Below are 16,181 nucleotides of genomic sequence, written 5' to 3'. Positions count from 1 at the left end.
ATGTGGCTATTTTTATCCTCTAAATTGGAACTTTTGACCCTAAGTTTAACTCCACATTATTGCACAGGGATGTGTAATTACTCACGGGCTCCTTCTGCCCTCAGAGAAGTATGCATAATTCCCACTGAAGTCACGCTGATTTTAAGTAAGTGCACTGCCCAAAGATAGGCTATGTCCTCATCCAGCTACCTAATATTTAACTGTAAACCCTGTTATGTTACCATATAGCTAAAGAGCAGTGAGTTAACAAAACTCATAAGCAGACAAACCATTATGTCTGTAAATATGAATGGTCATTTTGGATAATAACTTCTATTCTACTCCGATTCAAAATGCCACCATCATAATCTGGAAAAAAAACAAGTGTCTTATAGGGGGAGAAATTGCTGCTCTAACCACAGAATTAGCACTTGTTGTTGGGAAGAGTGGATGCCTCAAAGATAGGAATAGCCATTCTGGGTCAAATTAATGGTCCATCTAGCCCAGTAGTCTGTCTTCTGATAGTTACCATTGTCAGATGATTAAGAGGCAATGAACAGAACAGGGCAGTTTCGAGTGATCCATCCCCTGTTGTCCAGTCCCAGCTTCTCCCACATGACTGGGAGAAGTTGCACTTGAGCTGATTCTTTGGGGAAGATATTAGACAAAAAGCATGAGTGAAAAAGCTGCTGACTCAACTGTAATTCTTCCTTTCTTGCAGGTACTGCTGCGTGATCTACCATGGAAAAATTGCTCTGCAGCATCCTGGTGTTTGGAATGGCAGTTGCGGTCAATGCTTGTCCCAAATACTGTGTGTGTCAGAACCTGTCGGAGTCACTGGGTACTCTGTGTCCCTCCAAGGGCCTCCTTTTTGTACCATTAGACATAGACCGAAGGACTGTTGAACTCCGACTCGGGGGTAACTTCATTGTTAACATCAACCGACAGGACTTTGCCAATATGTCTGGCCTTGTTGACCTCACTTTGTCCAGGAATACCATCAGTTACATTCAGCCCTACTCCTTTGCTGATCTAGAAAGCCTTCGGTCTTTGCATTTGGACAGCAATAGGCTGCCCAACATTGGAGAGGATATTTTGAGAGGCTTAATTAACCTTCAGCACTTGATAATAAATAACAACCAGCTGAGCAGCATCTCGGACGAAGCCTTTGAGGATTTTCTGGTGACGTTGGAAGATTTGGATCTTTCCTACAATAACCTCCAAGGCATACCCTGGGAATCTATAAGGAAGATGGTAAACCTGCACCAGATTAGCTTGGATCATAACCTGATAGATTATATTACAGAGGGGACGTTTGCAGATCTTCAGAAATTGGCCAGATTGGATCTAACCTCTAACAGACTTCAAAAGCTCCCCCCAGATCCCATATTTGCCAGGTCCCAAATATCTCCATTAGAAGCAACTCCATTTTCTCCACCTCTGTCTCTTAGCTTTGGAGGCAACCCCCTGCATTGTAACTGTGAGCTGTTGTGGTTAAGGCGGCTTGACAGAGATGATGATATGGAAACCTGTGCTTCCCCTCCAAATCTAAAGGGAAGATACTTTTGGCATGTACGGGAAGAGGAATTTGTTTGTGAGCCACCTCTCATTACCCAGCATACTCACAAGTTACTGGTTTTAGAAGGGCAAACTGCCACATTGAAGTGTAAAGCCATTGGGGACCCATCCCCAGTCATTCACTGGGTGGCTCCAGATGACCGACTCATTGGGAATTCTTCGAGGACAGCAGTCTACGATAATGGTACTTTAGATATCGTTATCACTACATCCAAGGATTATGGAACTTTCACATGCATCGCAGCCAATGCTGCAGGAGAATCAACCGCGACCATTGAGCTCTCAATTGTGCAGCTTCCACACCTCAGCAACAGTACAGGCCGAGCCGCCCCACCCAAATCCAGGCTTTCTGACATCACTAGCTCCAGCAAGTCCAATCGAGGGGAGACGAAAGGTCCACCTGAAAGGGCTGTCCTGGTGTCAGAGGTGACAACTACCTCAGCTTTGGTCAAGTGGATGGTGAGCAAGTCAGCCCCTAGGGTTAAAATGTATCAGCTGCAATATAACTGCTCGGATGATGAAGTTCTAATTTACAGGTAAATGTGACTGCCAGTTTTTCCTTTGAAAATTAAGATGATGGGCATGTGGGGGGAAGGGGATTGGGTTAATAATGGATGATGTAGCCTGTCATTGTTATGTCACTGATTTGAATCTGACCCAAGATGGCGGTGACAAAAATTCCTTACTATTTGATAGGTCTGTCTGTCTAACCTATCTACCTGTATACAGTACTGATCACTGTAGTATCTAGGCTCTGACTAGACCGTTTCATAGTTAATTGGCATCCATGTTGGGGGAAAAAAATCACCATTGCAGTTGGCACCCTTGTTGGTACTCTTGGAAAAGAAGGCAAAAATTACTTTGCTTCGAGATTAAATTCCTTTCCCACATGGAGAGGTGCCCACCTGCCACTCCGCCACCCTTAACCAGGATCAGGGTTGAAGCATACTGGTATGGAGGGGAAACGGTGTGGATGAAAGCTTGTCCTGTCTATCCACAGGCCATGTTCTACCTATTCCAAGGAATAAGAGAAGACCTCAAGGGATTTCACTTTGGCACTTTAAACCATATTGGGGCTTTATTCTCCTCTCACTTACACCAGTTTTACACTCCTGTCACTGATGTCACTACAGCTTTTTGTGATTTACACCAGTGTTCATGGAAAGAAGAACCAGACCCATAACTGCAAATATGCAGGGCCTGATAAACCAACAGTGCTACTCCAGCTTTACACCAGTTTTGATTTCAGTGGCATTCCATAGGTATAAAACAGGAATAAATCAGGGGGGAAGCAAGCACATGAAAAGGAAAGATGCTGTAAATTTTAGGTGTTAAAAAAGTAGTAGGAAATGCCTTAACAGAATAGGAAAATAGTAGTGTGTTATTGTGTGTAAGATTGATGTAGTGTGTTTAGGCTAGTGATGAAAACAAATAATCCTTAAAAAGCACTCCTTTCTGCCTTGTGGCTGTAAAGACAGCAATAGCAGGTGTACTGGGCTAAATTGTACCTAATGGGAAACCCTTATCAAAACACAGGGGCTATGGTGAGGGTTGTGAATATTATGTTGGGGCACTCCCCAGAAGCAAAGGGCCTTTGCTTTTAGGCTGAATCCTTACCTGCCTGCTGATAGCTACCATAATATCTGGTGAGTGCTACTTGGCCTTTTCACTCTGTTCATGCACACATCCCTCTTGCATTCATCTTTGATTTCAAGTGGCAAATGCCAATGTTTGTAGAAATAGAATTTTAAATTAACCCATGCAAGTACTTGAGCCAGATGTTCTTATGTGCTCAGCCAATCGAGGAACAGAAACATTACCATGTGATGTATCTGGCTGCTCACAACTGAGTGACACAGCTCAAAATGTGAATACTGGAAATCAAATCAATAGAGTAAAAAATGTGAAAAAATTCAAATATTGAATAAATCTGAGGAAATCACAATCTGCTCATATATTTTCTCCAAACAAAAATATGTTAAATTAATCAGATGAAGTACTAGATGGACATTATTTGCTTTGTTCTGGCTAATGTACTGTAGAACTCGTGTTCACCTTGGGTTTCACCGCCAGGTGCAACTGCGTAGAGTGAAAGGGGAATAATAAACTAAGTAGTGGTAGAATATTAGGTAGAGAAGAGATCAACGTATAATAGTCCTCAGGGAAAATTGGGACTAACTCTAGAGGTAAGGCCTAGTGGTGGTTAAGTTCTTGATCTCCCTGGAGGTCTGAGGCAGCAGCTGTGAAAACAGTACAAACAGGTGGGCATTGTGCATGAAGATCATATTTTAATGCAAGAGCTAGGTATGTAGACTGTCTGATGATGATTATGAAGAAAAGGCTGTCCAGAAAAAATAAAAATGATGCAGGAAATACCATCTAGTGGCTAGAGGGGAGGGGACTGGGTGATGTGGTAAGAATAGAAGGAGTGGAAGATGTCAGCAATGGCCCCTTCAGCATGGTCTGAAGGAATGAGCAGAGGCCTAGAAGTCAGAGAGTCCAGAATTCTAATAATGGCTCTGCTGCCAACTTGGTGAGTGGCTTTGGACAAGTCACTTTGCCGCTCTGTGCCTCAGTTTCCCCATCTGGAAAATGGAGACAATGATCTTTGCCTTCTATCCGGCAAAGACACTGTGAGACCGAATTAATTGTACCTAGTGCTTTTCGTCCATAGATTTCTAAGTGTTTAATAAAGAAAGGTAAGTGTCATTATCCACTCTTTAGAGATAGGAGAACTGAAGCATAGCAAGCTGAGGTGACTTGCTTGAGGTCATACAGGAGGTCAGTGCTAGAGATAGGAACCAAATGCAGGCCTCCTGAGCTTCAGTTCAGTAACCTATCCATTGGCCCATTCTGCTTCTCACAGTGAATTTGCTAATGTTAGTTAGCTCTTCTTTAATGGGTACTCATATGGGCATAGTCATGAGCTTAGAAAACAGAATTTTTATACAGTACTTGAACAATATAAAGTGCTGTGTAAATGCTAAACAATATTTGAGTGTTTAAATAACACAGCAATAGGCACTTTATAGTCCCCTAAGATATATAGACAGGGTTGAGATACATTGGCAGGGCTCTGAAAGGAGGACGCTTGCCCGGCTGCTGTGAATGCTATATGCATTGAGGACAAGTTTGCTGTGTTGTTCACTCAGCCTTTTTCATGAACCATTAAATTCATTTTCAAACAGAAAGGGTGAGGGACTGCACCTTTCTATTGTCAGTGAAAACTATTGATTGATCTCAATGACAATTGCATACAACACTGATCACGATATGCCTTTCATCTGGCCTGTAGGTCTCCGCTGTCTTCTCAGGGTTGTTCTGCACACGTTGCAGGCTGTGCAAATGGGATATCAGGGCTCCAATGACCTCATGAAAATTAAAAGACGTGGGAAATAATGAGAAATGTTTCCCATCAACTCCTCTGACTGAATGGAGCAAAAGGTTATCAAAATCCGAATCTCCGCTCTAGATTCATTAGTGCTGGCATTATTGGGATTAATGGAAGTGGCAGCCCAGTAATCTGAACGTGCCCCTGTAATTTCTGCGCAGGGCTTGATTCTGCTCCCATTGAAATCAACAGCAAAAATCCTATTGATTTCAGTGGAAGCAGGATCAGGCCCCTGATGCCCAGCTGCAGTGAACCTAAGTCTAGGTCAACAGTACATTAGCTGTGTTCTACTGCCTTGGAGTAATAAGGACAAGGTTAAGAGAATGGACTGGCATCTGTGTAAGGGTATATAGGCACAGGTGACTTGATCAGTCTTAATTTGCAGTGATAATCGTGGGCATTACCTCTGGCATTTAAAGAGCGACCTGCCTTCCCTCATGTAAGATACCACATGCCACTCTTTTTGCATCACTGTGATCATTGCGCCAAATCTCCTTTGTGTCAAAGGCGTTCGTAAATAACTGTTGACACCAAGAAGTCTCCTCTTTGGCTTTGCACTCAGCTGCCTGCCAGCTTGCAAGTGCGGTAGTATTTAAAAAGATCCTGACACACGGGTTGTTTGTTGTAGCCCTTGCTTTCTGCTGGATTGGCAGACGGGCACCATTAACTTATTACTCTATTTTCCTCTTTCAGTTTCTGCTTTCTTTTTCCATTTAACGTTTGGTCCCCTTTCTCTTTTAGACACCCCCATCCCCTCCTGCCGACTCTCCATTTCCCCACTCAGATACATGCTGCTTTGGGGCCGTTTATTTGTGGAGCCATGAGGCTGCCATGGGGTGTCGTGGCCAGCTGGTGCCACAGGAGCAAGGAAACAAAGCTTGGCCTGGCAGGTTGCTGCCTGTGCCTGTAGCCCAGATACACTTGGGCTTTTTCCACACTTAAATACTGTCGGGAGCAGCACAGAGACCAGGAGGGAAGATGGGGGCTTTCAAGGAGTTACTTGCTGCTTTATGTACTGTCCCAGGACACATTTGCCGTGGAGTGTTTGCGGAGGGGAGGGAGGGCGGGGGTGGATTTGTAACCACATAGCTATCTCATAGCTCCCCTCTTCCCCTCTGGACTATTCAGGCACCTCCCCTTTGGGATATACTCCTTCAGCATGGAACACATTGTACTAAATGTTTCCTGGATTCCTTTGCTCTCCAAAGTGAATTATGGCAACAGGCAGTGGGTAGAGAAAGGCAGATGGAAAGTTACAACAGTAACCAGTGGGGAGGGAGGTGCATCATCTTACAAGGGAAGCAAATATTGTGAAGTTCTCTCTCCGCCTTTTGTTATGTTTTTTAAATAATTGACGTTTATGTTACGTGCAGGGTTTTTTTTTTGTTTATAGTTGGACACAGGATCTCTGTTGCGTAGTGTTTCATTCGCAATAAATAATGCAGAAAATAGGCAGAGTTGTGGGAAAGAGCTCATTATTAAATATGCCGTGTGACCAGTGTTACATGCTGTGGTTCTGGAGTTTGAGAAGTAGCAGCCTGAACTCAGCTTGCATTCCCGAGCCCCTGGGTGCCATACCACACTAGATTCCTCAGGAAACCAGATCCTCTTGCTCCACTTCCACTCCTCATACTACTGTTACACCATTTGATAATCAAACACAAAACACCTATCCAGCAGAGGTTACTAGCACTGGCCTAGTTAGAGACAAGTTTTACTGTGGATTCCAGTACACGTTTAGGAGCTCTTCAGTTTCACCTACTTATTACAGTCAATCACAGAAATAATAGAAATGTAAGGCTGGCAGGGACCTCAGGTGGTCATCTCCCTGCACTGAGACAGATATTAAGTATACCTAGACGGGTGTTTTCCTAACCTTTTCTAAACCACCACCCCCAGTGATGGGGAGTCTACAACCAACCTCCCGAGGTGATTTGTGTCATACACATATTTAAATTATTTAAACTAAGGCAAGAGCGCTTAAGGGACTTGGCCCAAGTCACAAAGCCAGGCAGTGCAGAGTCATAGAACACAGGAATCTGGACTCCCAGTCTCCTGCCCTTCACAGTTCTCCCACCTTGGATTCGTAGTAACCTTTTTATGGCCACAGCTTGCTGCTGTTGAGACAATGGCACAAAACGGGGAATTGTGATGTCAGGTGGGGAATATGCCAGCAGGAATGGCAGAAGTCTTGGAAAGCAAAGACCTAAGTTTTCATCTGAATGTCTTTACCAAGCAGAGCAAATGAGGAGAGAAATATAGGATGCCAAAGAAACTAAATAAAATGATCACTAGACACATCTTTTCTATATTTTTTTTCTTTCCTCTGTCCCCCACTTCTAAAGCTGCTCAACACTTTACCAGGGCAGAGACTTTGGGCCCAATCCTTAGCTCAAATTGGTTTTGTTCCACTCAACTCAATGGAGCTGCACTGATTTATGCCAGCTGAGGATCTGGCCCCTTGTTTCACACCTGCAAGTGTTGTATGCAGTGTCACCGCAGCTGTGTCAGTCCCACGATGTTAGAGAGACAAGGTGGGTGAGATAATATCTTTTATTGGGCCAGCTTCTATTGGTGAGAGAGAGAGAAACTTTTGTGCTTATACAGAACTCTTCTTGAGGTCCACAAAGTGCAACACTCACCTATTGCATTATTTACATAAGAATAGTAAAGTAGGGAATGCCAAGAGAAGCTCTGCTAGCTAAGTATCCCAATAGCATTTAAACTAGCAAAGACCCCCTTTGACACACACAGCATCCAAGAACACAGGCTGTATAGATTGGGAGAGCCACATGGGTTGCTCACAATTCCTTTTCCGATTCCTACCAAATTAATGTTTTTAACTGTAAGAATAATTATAGCTTTGGTTCTCTTTGCTTTCTACATTTCCCCTCCTTCCTTCCCTCCTGTGAAACTGGCATTTCCACCTTCTGCTGGAAATCCTCTATATCCCCGTAAACAAGAAGAACAGCACCTGCTGGCTGGAAGTGGAATGGAAATAATCGTTGCTTTGGGGCTTCAGTACCCCCGACGGGGACGTGTGACAGTGTTCCATGCAGGAGCCAGGGGTGAACTAAGGTAGTAGCAGCTCGTGCTGCTGCTTGCTTCCATTCTGACAGCTAATTATTTGAAAAGTGAGCAGGAATTTTCATAATTACCATATCAGAGAAAGCCAGTGGGAATTATGAGGGCAGGAGCCAGGTGAATGGGGGGACGTTTTGAAACATATGTGAATCTGTGTTCAGCAGTCTGAGCCTTTCCCACACGCATGCACACAACATAAAGCACGTTTAAATGTGCCCCATTACTAAAGCAAACTTAGATCGGAGGAACCATTATGTGGTTTTGTATTACAGTAGAATCTAGTGCACTCAGCCGAGATCAGGGACCCATTGCACAAGGCCCTGTCCTGAAGAGCTTACAATCAGCAAACAAAGGGAGAGAAGGCAAATAAAAGTACAGAGAGGGAAATGATTTACCCAGGGCAGTGACAGAGCTGGAACTAGAACCCAGGTGTCCGGAGTAGTGGCCACACAGATACAGCAGTTAAAGCACTAGCCTAGACCTTAGGAGACCTGGGTTCTTTTCTAAGTTAGTGCAGCACCCTGCACAATGGGGACCGCAATTCTGATTTGAGACTTCTGGGCACTATCGTAATGTAATATTAACTATTACTACTACTACAAAAGATCAGAATATTTGCACGTATTGCTGTAGAACGTCTCAGGCCACATTTAGCTTGCTGGTTGTATTTTCGATTAAAGCAATGATGATGTGACAGATATGGCAACTTCCTGCAATATCCTTGAAAGCCCTTACTGTACTAAGTTACATCTTACTCTGGGCTGGGATAGTAATGTAACCTCTATAGCAGGGAGAGGTGACAGATATTGCATCTTCCTGCAGTATCTTCGTGGTCCACTGTTTCATGGTTTATGTATGATTGTGTTCCACAAAAGCAGTGGGTGGGTATTCAGGCAAATCAGTCAGGTTGTAACCCCACCCCCAGAAAGGTATCACTGCTTGGGGAGGCTTGCATATGCTAGTTCAGACTAGATTCTCCAGAGACCAACAGACAAAGAAAGGACTTCTGGATAAATAGTCTCAGTTTAAACTGACTCAGGGCCTTCCTTCTGATCCGGCAAACAGACAGGACCTTCTGTCCAAGTGGGTGAGGTAAGGTAGGGTGGGGTGGAGGGGAGGGGAGGGGAGGGGAACCCTTGCGGAAGGGTTAGATGAACCTACTAGGGCCCCATAAGACTGATAGGTGATCTCTGGTAATACGTTAGCATGGGTTTAGGAACATTTGTTGTTTTAATTTGTTTTCTCTGTAATGCTTTCACCTTAAGAATAAATGTGTTTAGAAAGAGCTGTTTGGCAACTTATAACTGTGGGCAATTATGCTGTTCCTAGCCTCTGGGGAGAAAGCAAAGCACAGACGCTGGCCTGTTTAGGCAGTCTGGCTTGCTGGGAATATCACAGTGTAGTCAGTGTAGTGCAGCCTGGAAAAACCCAAGCCAGGAGGAAGAGAGATGCAGGTCTCTACCTAAGAGAGGCGATGACTGGGAGCTGGAAGCCTAAAGTTGTAGTGGGTGACTGTGGTGGACACCTGCTTAAAATACATGCATTTTAAAAACACTCCAGAATCATTACATTTATGATAGATTTGGGCCTATTTTACTTTGCAGTATTTAATATGAAGGTTGATATAAACAACCGTACAAATTATGGATTTCTGTAGCATTGCACTCTAACTTATAAATTCAGCACTGAAAAATGTATTGTATATAGTCCTGAACAGTTTTTATTTCTTTCTATCTATCTATCTATGTTATGTAGCAGGCAGTTTAAGCTTTAAAATATGAATAAATGGCTCCACAGCTCTCTCCTCTGTTTAACAATAGTGGAGTGGATTGGATTACTTTAACAATGTGACAGGTTTCAGAGTAACAGCCGTGTTAGTCTGTATTCGCAAAAAGAAAAGGAGTACTTGTGGCACCTTAGAGACTAACCAATTTATTGCATCCGATGAAGTGAGCTGTAGCTCACGAAAGCTTATGCTCAAATAAATTGGTTAGTCTCTAAGGTGCCACAAGTACTCCTTTTCTTTTAACAATGTGGTAATGCTTTACATTTACACAGCTCCTTTCATTGCAAACATTTTACAGTCTAGGTGAAGAAAGCTCACTAAACCAATCACTGACACCCAGCCACATCTCTGTTAGGTCATAGCAGCAACTCTGCACCAGAAAGCCAATGCACCAATGTTTTAAAATTCAAAAGCAAAGAATAACCTCAGCAATTGCAATTATGGAAACTTGTAGCTAGGCAGGAAGTAATTAACTGAGTTAGAATTTCCACAGCACAATGGGACTAATACATCTACTCTTGCATTTGATGGACTGTTAATAACAAGCACTTAGAGACTATGATGATGGGTGCTTTAGAATACTGAAAATATGTAGGAACCTGATGTTGCATTTCAACCATGCAACAGCATAGGACCCCCAGGACCAGGGTGTGGCAAAGCCCCAGAAAAGAGTGCCAGCACCCAAATTACTAACACCATTTTGTGTGACACATGCTTACTCCATGGAGGTCTCTCATCCAAGGCCTGAGCATGCCTGACTCTGTTTACCTAAGATCACAGGCTGAGGTGCACTCGCTATAGTTAGTCAAGGTATGTTATTTTCTCTTCTAAGCAAATCATGAGCAAGTTTGCATAGAGGAGTTCCACAGGTGATAGAGGGATGGAATCCTTCTTTGAGGCCAGACCACCCTATACATGGTGGATGTGGACAGTGGCTCTGTATAGTTGTGGACTGATTGGCTGCACCTCTTCCCTTTTCTAGCCCACCTGAGTGTCCCCATGTTCCCCAGGACGTGCCATGGTGCCTAGCCACCAAGCTATCCTCTAGCAGCCATAGCTAGCCTAGAGGGACCTTTTCACTTTTCCCCTCCATGCAGAGTTGATGAGCATCAACCTCCATTGGACTGCATAGCCCTTACTTGCACCAGAGGATTCTGCCCCTTAACCATTCAACTTCCAGCGTCTAAGCATCAGACAAAGGAACTGCTGGCAAAAGTCGTCGGTGAGGGACGAATAGTCTAAAAAGCTAGAGCCAACCAGATAAAGACACAGTATTCATCATTTCACCTTGACAGGCAGAGGCAGTAAGTTTATAAAAATAATAATATGTGTCTCCTGGAATCTCATCCTTGGGGTGAAGTGAGATCCCCATAAATCAGGACAAGAGGAAGCCCACGAGGGACCTCTGGAGGTTGCTTCAGAGTAGCTCAAAAAGTGTTTTGGGATAATTTCCGGTGGTGCTTTAGCGTGCTGAGGGTTTGCTGAAGGTCTTCTGGGGTATTCAGTGCCACATTACGGTGCTTCACAGTGACATATCAGTTAGATCTTAGGGTGATTTTTCCCCCCCTTTCCGCACAAGTTTTGTCTCATGCCTGGAAAAGGACACAGATTGGCTTGTTCTGCAGTACTAAAAAGAAATCTGAGAGGAAGAGAAAAGGAGATAGGGAAATGCTTTAGAGATGGCAAATGCTGCATTATCATGTCAGCACTGGAATCATTGCATTTAACAGGTGACTGGTAGATATTGCCAAAATAAATAAGCACGTATAAAAGTGTTGATGAATCCAGGGAAAGCCCAAACCTCAAAGTCATCAAAGCAGTCCCCAGATTGTTAGTGACAAGAAATTGTTACCATCTTGTGTTTGTTCAGTGGCTTGTGTAAAATGAGTTATTGTACCTCAGTCCAGTTCATAATGGACAAGTGTCCACTTTACAAGAACCAACTCCCTTAGGGGAGTTCCCTTGACAGTCACAGCAGCAAGGCCCAAGACTGAATGAGCCCTCTCTTATCTCCACAGGAGATAATTCTAGGTACATAGAGTACAGTAGGGGAAGCTTGCCTTACTGCTACCCATGGCATCTGTCTGTGGACAGAGGACTCTGATACTGCAGTGATGGTCACCAGTTTAAGAACCAGAATGAGAGAGGCAGGCAATAGATAAGACTTCAGTCTCCGGGGCTGTTAGCACCTCTCTCCGGTTTTCAAAATATTTAAACCCTCCTGTACTAGCCCTTGTTTTAAAGTATAACAATTGTCTGACAACGTTTGGGGATGTATATAAAGAATTAGTACATTACAGCAGTCCCTCTGAGCTCTGCCTCGGGAGCTGAACAAAGAGACAAAGGGCTTGATTCTGATCTCAGTCACTGCAGTGTTACTCAGGTGCAACTCCACCAAAGTCAGTGTTGTTACACGGACGGAAGTGAAATCAGAATTAGTTTCCAGACTGTTATAAGACTGAGTGATCCTGTTTTAGCTCTGTGGCTAATTATTTATTTAGCTCATCAAAGGCTCAACATTTTTACTTGGGGGGCATTGAGGAGGAGAATCTTCTTGCCAACATCTGTCATATCCCCTCTTAGCTACTCTGAACCCAAGTGCTGGGAGCTGTCCACACCTATAATATTCATAGTGTTTTACATATTTGATGCTAAAATGAGCCATTTTGATTCAGCTTCTGGTGATTCAACACTTTCATGTGTAAGTGAAAAGTTTTTACGTATACATAGGATTTGTGAATATTAATAAGCCAGCCCACAGCTACTGAGTTACTATAGTTTTTCCTATTCTAAATATAGGAAAGAGCTATGGCATCTCATAGGCTGCTCTGTGTGGTAACTATTGCAAAATGCTGACATTTTAACGGTAACCAGCTCCTATACCATTCATATCATTCATATGCATATAAAATAAAAATACATGGCACTGATATGACCCTTTACAAACGTTAACTACTTACTAATGGCTGATCCCAAGCCTATTGAAATCAATGGGAGGACTCCCATTCATTTCAATGGGTTTTCAATCAGCCTTAAACGTTTGTGATGTGGGTATTCTTATTTTACAGCTAGGGAAACTGAAGCACAGGGTGGTTAAGTGATTTGCCCAAGGTAGCTCAGTGAGCCAATGGCACAAAGCTGGGAACAGCACCCAGAGAATCACAGCTCGGAGGAGAACCCAGGCATACCAGTGTGCAGCTGTCAATGCATTCCAAATGTGCCAATTTCTCCTCATACTTTTTTTTAGTAATTCAGCATGCTGTGCTAAACAATTATTATATTTGAATTGTGACAGCACCTATCAGCCCTAGTCAGGGATTGGAGCCCCATCATGCCAAGCGCTGTGTCCACACACATAACAGAAAGATGGCTACTGCCTCAAAGAGCTTACCATGAAAGTCAAGGTGTTTGATTTTCACATTTTATATTTATAGGTTACCTTTAAACATGCAAGGAGCTCTGCTAGATGTCTGACTAAGCATTAGTTTTGCCTTCTGTAATGATCCATCATTGTAATTCCATCACTGAGGTGGAACTATAGTTATCTGTAAACTGAGTCCCCAGTAAGTGGGTGATTCTTTTATAACTCTCCTATATGACACTGAAATACATCTCTCAGAGTGAGACTCTGTGGTTCACCTCACATTTTGACTGCAGCATCAGGTTTCAGCAGTCCCCAGCCAGTGTTTCTCTTCCCTTAAGTCACCTGAAGGTAGTCTTTTTATCCATTCTAATATCTCTTTGTTCAGAGTTCATGCCAAAAGATCCCCTGGCATTCTGAGCAGGGCAACCAAACCTGACCAGACTAGTTTATGCGTTTCTCCTGAGAGTTTCTCCTCTTCACACAGTGGATTTGTGGTATTGATCCTTTGAGAGCCAGGAAATTGAATTTTGTATACAGTCATTATTTGTAGACTCCTGCAGGGTATAGCTACCTTTTAACCAGCAATACCTTAACCACCAAACCTACAGAGATATATATATATATAGCTACATAACATTTATAAAAAATGATACAGATAATTCCCATGTTCTGCACAGCTTCCATCTGAGGGAAGCAATGGGCAAATTCAAAACAATAAGCCCCATCACAAATGGGGTTTTTAGGTGGTGCACCAAGAATATTTTAAAAAATAACACTGCTGCGGGAAAGGCTGACGTGCACAGAGTCAATTGTCACATGCTGCTGGGGATACCCACAGCTTGAGCCCACTGTGTTACCTCTCTGCCTCTGCAAGAATGAGTTTTGCTGGCGAGTAGGCTGTGTGTCAGCTCCCTGCCGCACCAATCTGCTTCCTCATTAGAAAACTCCTCAAGGCTCTCCTGACCCAAACCTTGCCTAGGAGGTAACAATTCATGAACTCCAGTCCCCAAACTCCTCAGAGATGTTTCTCTGAAATGTGCAGCCCCTATCACTGTGCAGTCACTGAAGCTATTAAGTTGCCCTGTACCTCACAGTTTATTAAATTAACTAGGGTAAATACACCCTTCCCTTCAAATACAGCATTGAATTTGTTTATAGAAAAACTAAAGCAAATTTATTAACAAAATAGCATGGATTAAGTGATAAGAGAGAAAGGCAGCAATGGTTACAAGCAAGTAAAAGTGAAAACACACATCTAAAAGTCTAAAACTTAATCTAGCAAGTTGCAGTCTTTGTTCCAGATGGTTTCTCTCACCCGCAGTCTCCCTTCCAGCTTTTTACTGGCTAGCCTGGCCTGGACCCATCATAGAGGTCAAACCACTTGGTTTGTTTGTCTCCTAAGGTGAAGGGTAAAGATGGAGTCTCTCTCGGTTCCTTATATCCCCAAAGGCATTGTCTTTGTTTTTCAAATCAGGAAGGCCTCCTGTGTCCCTCTGGGGTACAGAAGCATGTTAATTCTCTGTCTCTTGAGTTCAGGATCAGGCTAACACCTGTTGGTTTAGCTTGATAGCTTTGTTTATAGCTAATATGTAAATTGAGGTAAACCCACAGTCTTTTGCCGAAGACAGACCTGTTTTTGCCTTTAACTAGGCTAGGCTGTCTTGTTTTAAACATGTTCTAGAAACATCAAACAGAGAGAATTCATAACTTCAAATATAACATTAACATATGCATTTTACAATGATATTAATAAACAGTGTGTTGATAGCTTTCATCTGAGACCTCACAAGGCAGATTATGCACAACTATTTACCACAGTAGTGTGGAGGGTGTGCATACAGGGTGCCTAGTGTCATATCAGTCTGCCTGAAAGGGGGAGGAATGACAAAAGGGCAGGGGACAAATGAGAGAGTAAAAACAAATGGGATCAGAAATTTCTTCACTGCCACTGGAACAGCCAGAAAGTCAAGTTGGCCAAATGTTCTTATTATAATTTTGAGTGATAATCAGAAACACTTGTCTCTAAGAGACTTGTCGAACACCTGTGACCAAACATTTATCAGAACAGACTCCAAGAGACAGAATTATGACAAATGTGTTCCCCCCCCCCCCAAGAATAAATAAGAATTAGCTGCAATCATGCAAAGCTGAGGATTCCTTATCTTGGGATGCCATGTCCTGAGGAGAAGAATCTTGAGCCACAGTGGGATAAAGGTTTCCAAAGTAAAGGAAAGAGACGTTTCTTTCAATTTATGTTGAGGTGCAACCTATGTCTAAAATGGGGGGGAAATGGAAATTTAGTCTGCATATGTAGAAAAATATCTTGATATTTGAGATACAAATAGGATGTTTAAAAGAATAGGATAATTAATAGAAAATACCATTTTCAGTATTTCAGATGAAGGAGAACAAGGAAAGAATAAATATAAAGTCTCCATGTAAAAGCAAACACGAGAGAGAGCACAGCAAATAGCTCTAACATTCTGCTTCTGAAACAAAACACAAAATGCAGACAGGTTGCCTTGTAGTTATACTGCATTAGTGGCTCCAAGTTATTATTAATCATTTGTACTATAGTAATGCTTACAGGCCCCTACCATTATCAGGGCTGTGTGGCACTGGGCATTGAACAATTATATGTTAAGAGGCAGACCCTTCCCCAAAGCACTTACAATCTAAATAGACAAAACAGATAAAGGGTAGTTGGGGAAACAGAGGGGAAGTGATTAGCTAGAGGTCACACAGCAGATGAGTGGCAGAGTTCAGAGCAGAACCCAGACCTTAACTCTGAGTCTAGTGCCTCATCCACTAGAATACATAGCCTTTAACTCCCCATTCTGGCTTCCCTGGTGTATCCTGTGTGTCAGACTTATAGCTTATAAGTTCTTGGAGACAGAACCTGTTTTTATTTTGTGCCTTGAGCACATTGCCGGAGCTTAACAAATAATAGCAACAGTGCAATTCATTTCCCAAGTGAAACCCAGTCACTTGAAAGATTT

General features: G+C 43.0%; 1 protein-coding gene across 7 annotated transcripts in view; it reads left to right on the top strand.

Moving 5' to 3' along the window:
* LRFN2 (leucine rich repeat and fibronectin type III domain containing 2) overlaps window positions 1-16,181 on the top strand; it is a 228,792-nt gene that overhangs the window by 167,344 nt on the left and 45,267 nt on the right. For all 7 annotated transcript variants that reach the window (XM_084624419.1, XM_084624418.1, XM_084624415.1 and 4 more), the window contains one exon: window positions 701-2,093. In XM_084624419.1, coding sequence (XP_084480545.1) covers window positions 721-2,093 — 1,373 coding nt within the window. In that variant the 5' untranslated portion in view covers window positions 701-720. The remainder of the gene's footprint in view (window positions 1-700; window positions 2,094-16,181) is intronic.

Source organism: Lepidochelys olivacea (genome assembly GCF_965140295.1).
Source record: "Lepidochelys olivacea isolate rLepOli2 genome assembly, chromosome: 3".
In the NCBI taxonomy this organism is placed as follows: domain Eukaryota; kingdom Metazoa; phylum Chordata; order Testudines; family Cheloniidae; genus Lepidochelys; species Lepidochelys olivacea.
This window is presented reverse-complemented; position numbering and strand designations above follow the sequence as displayed.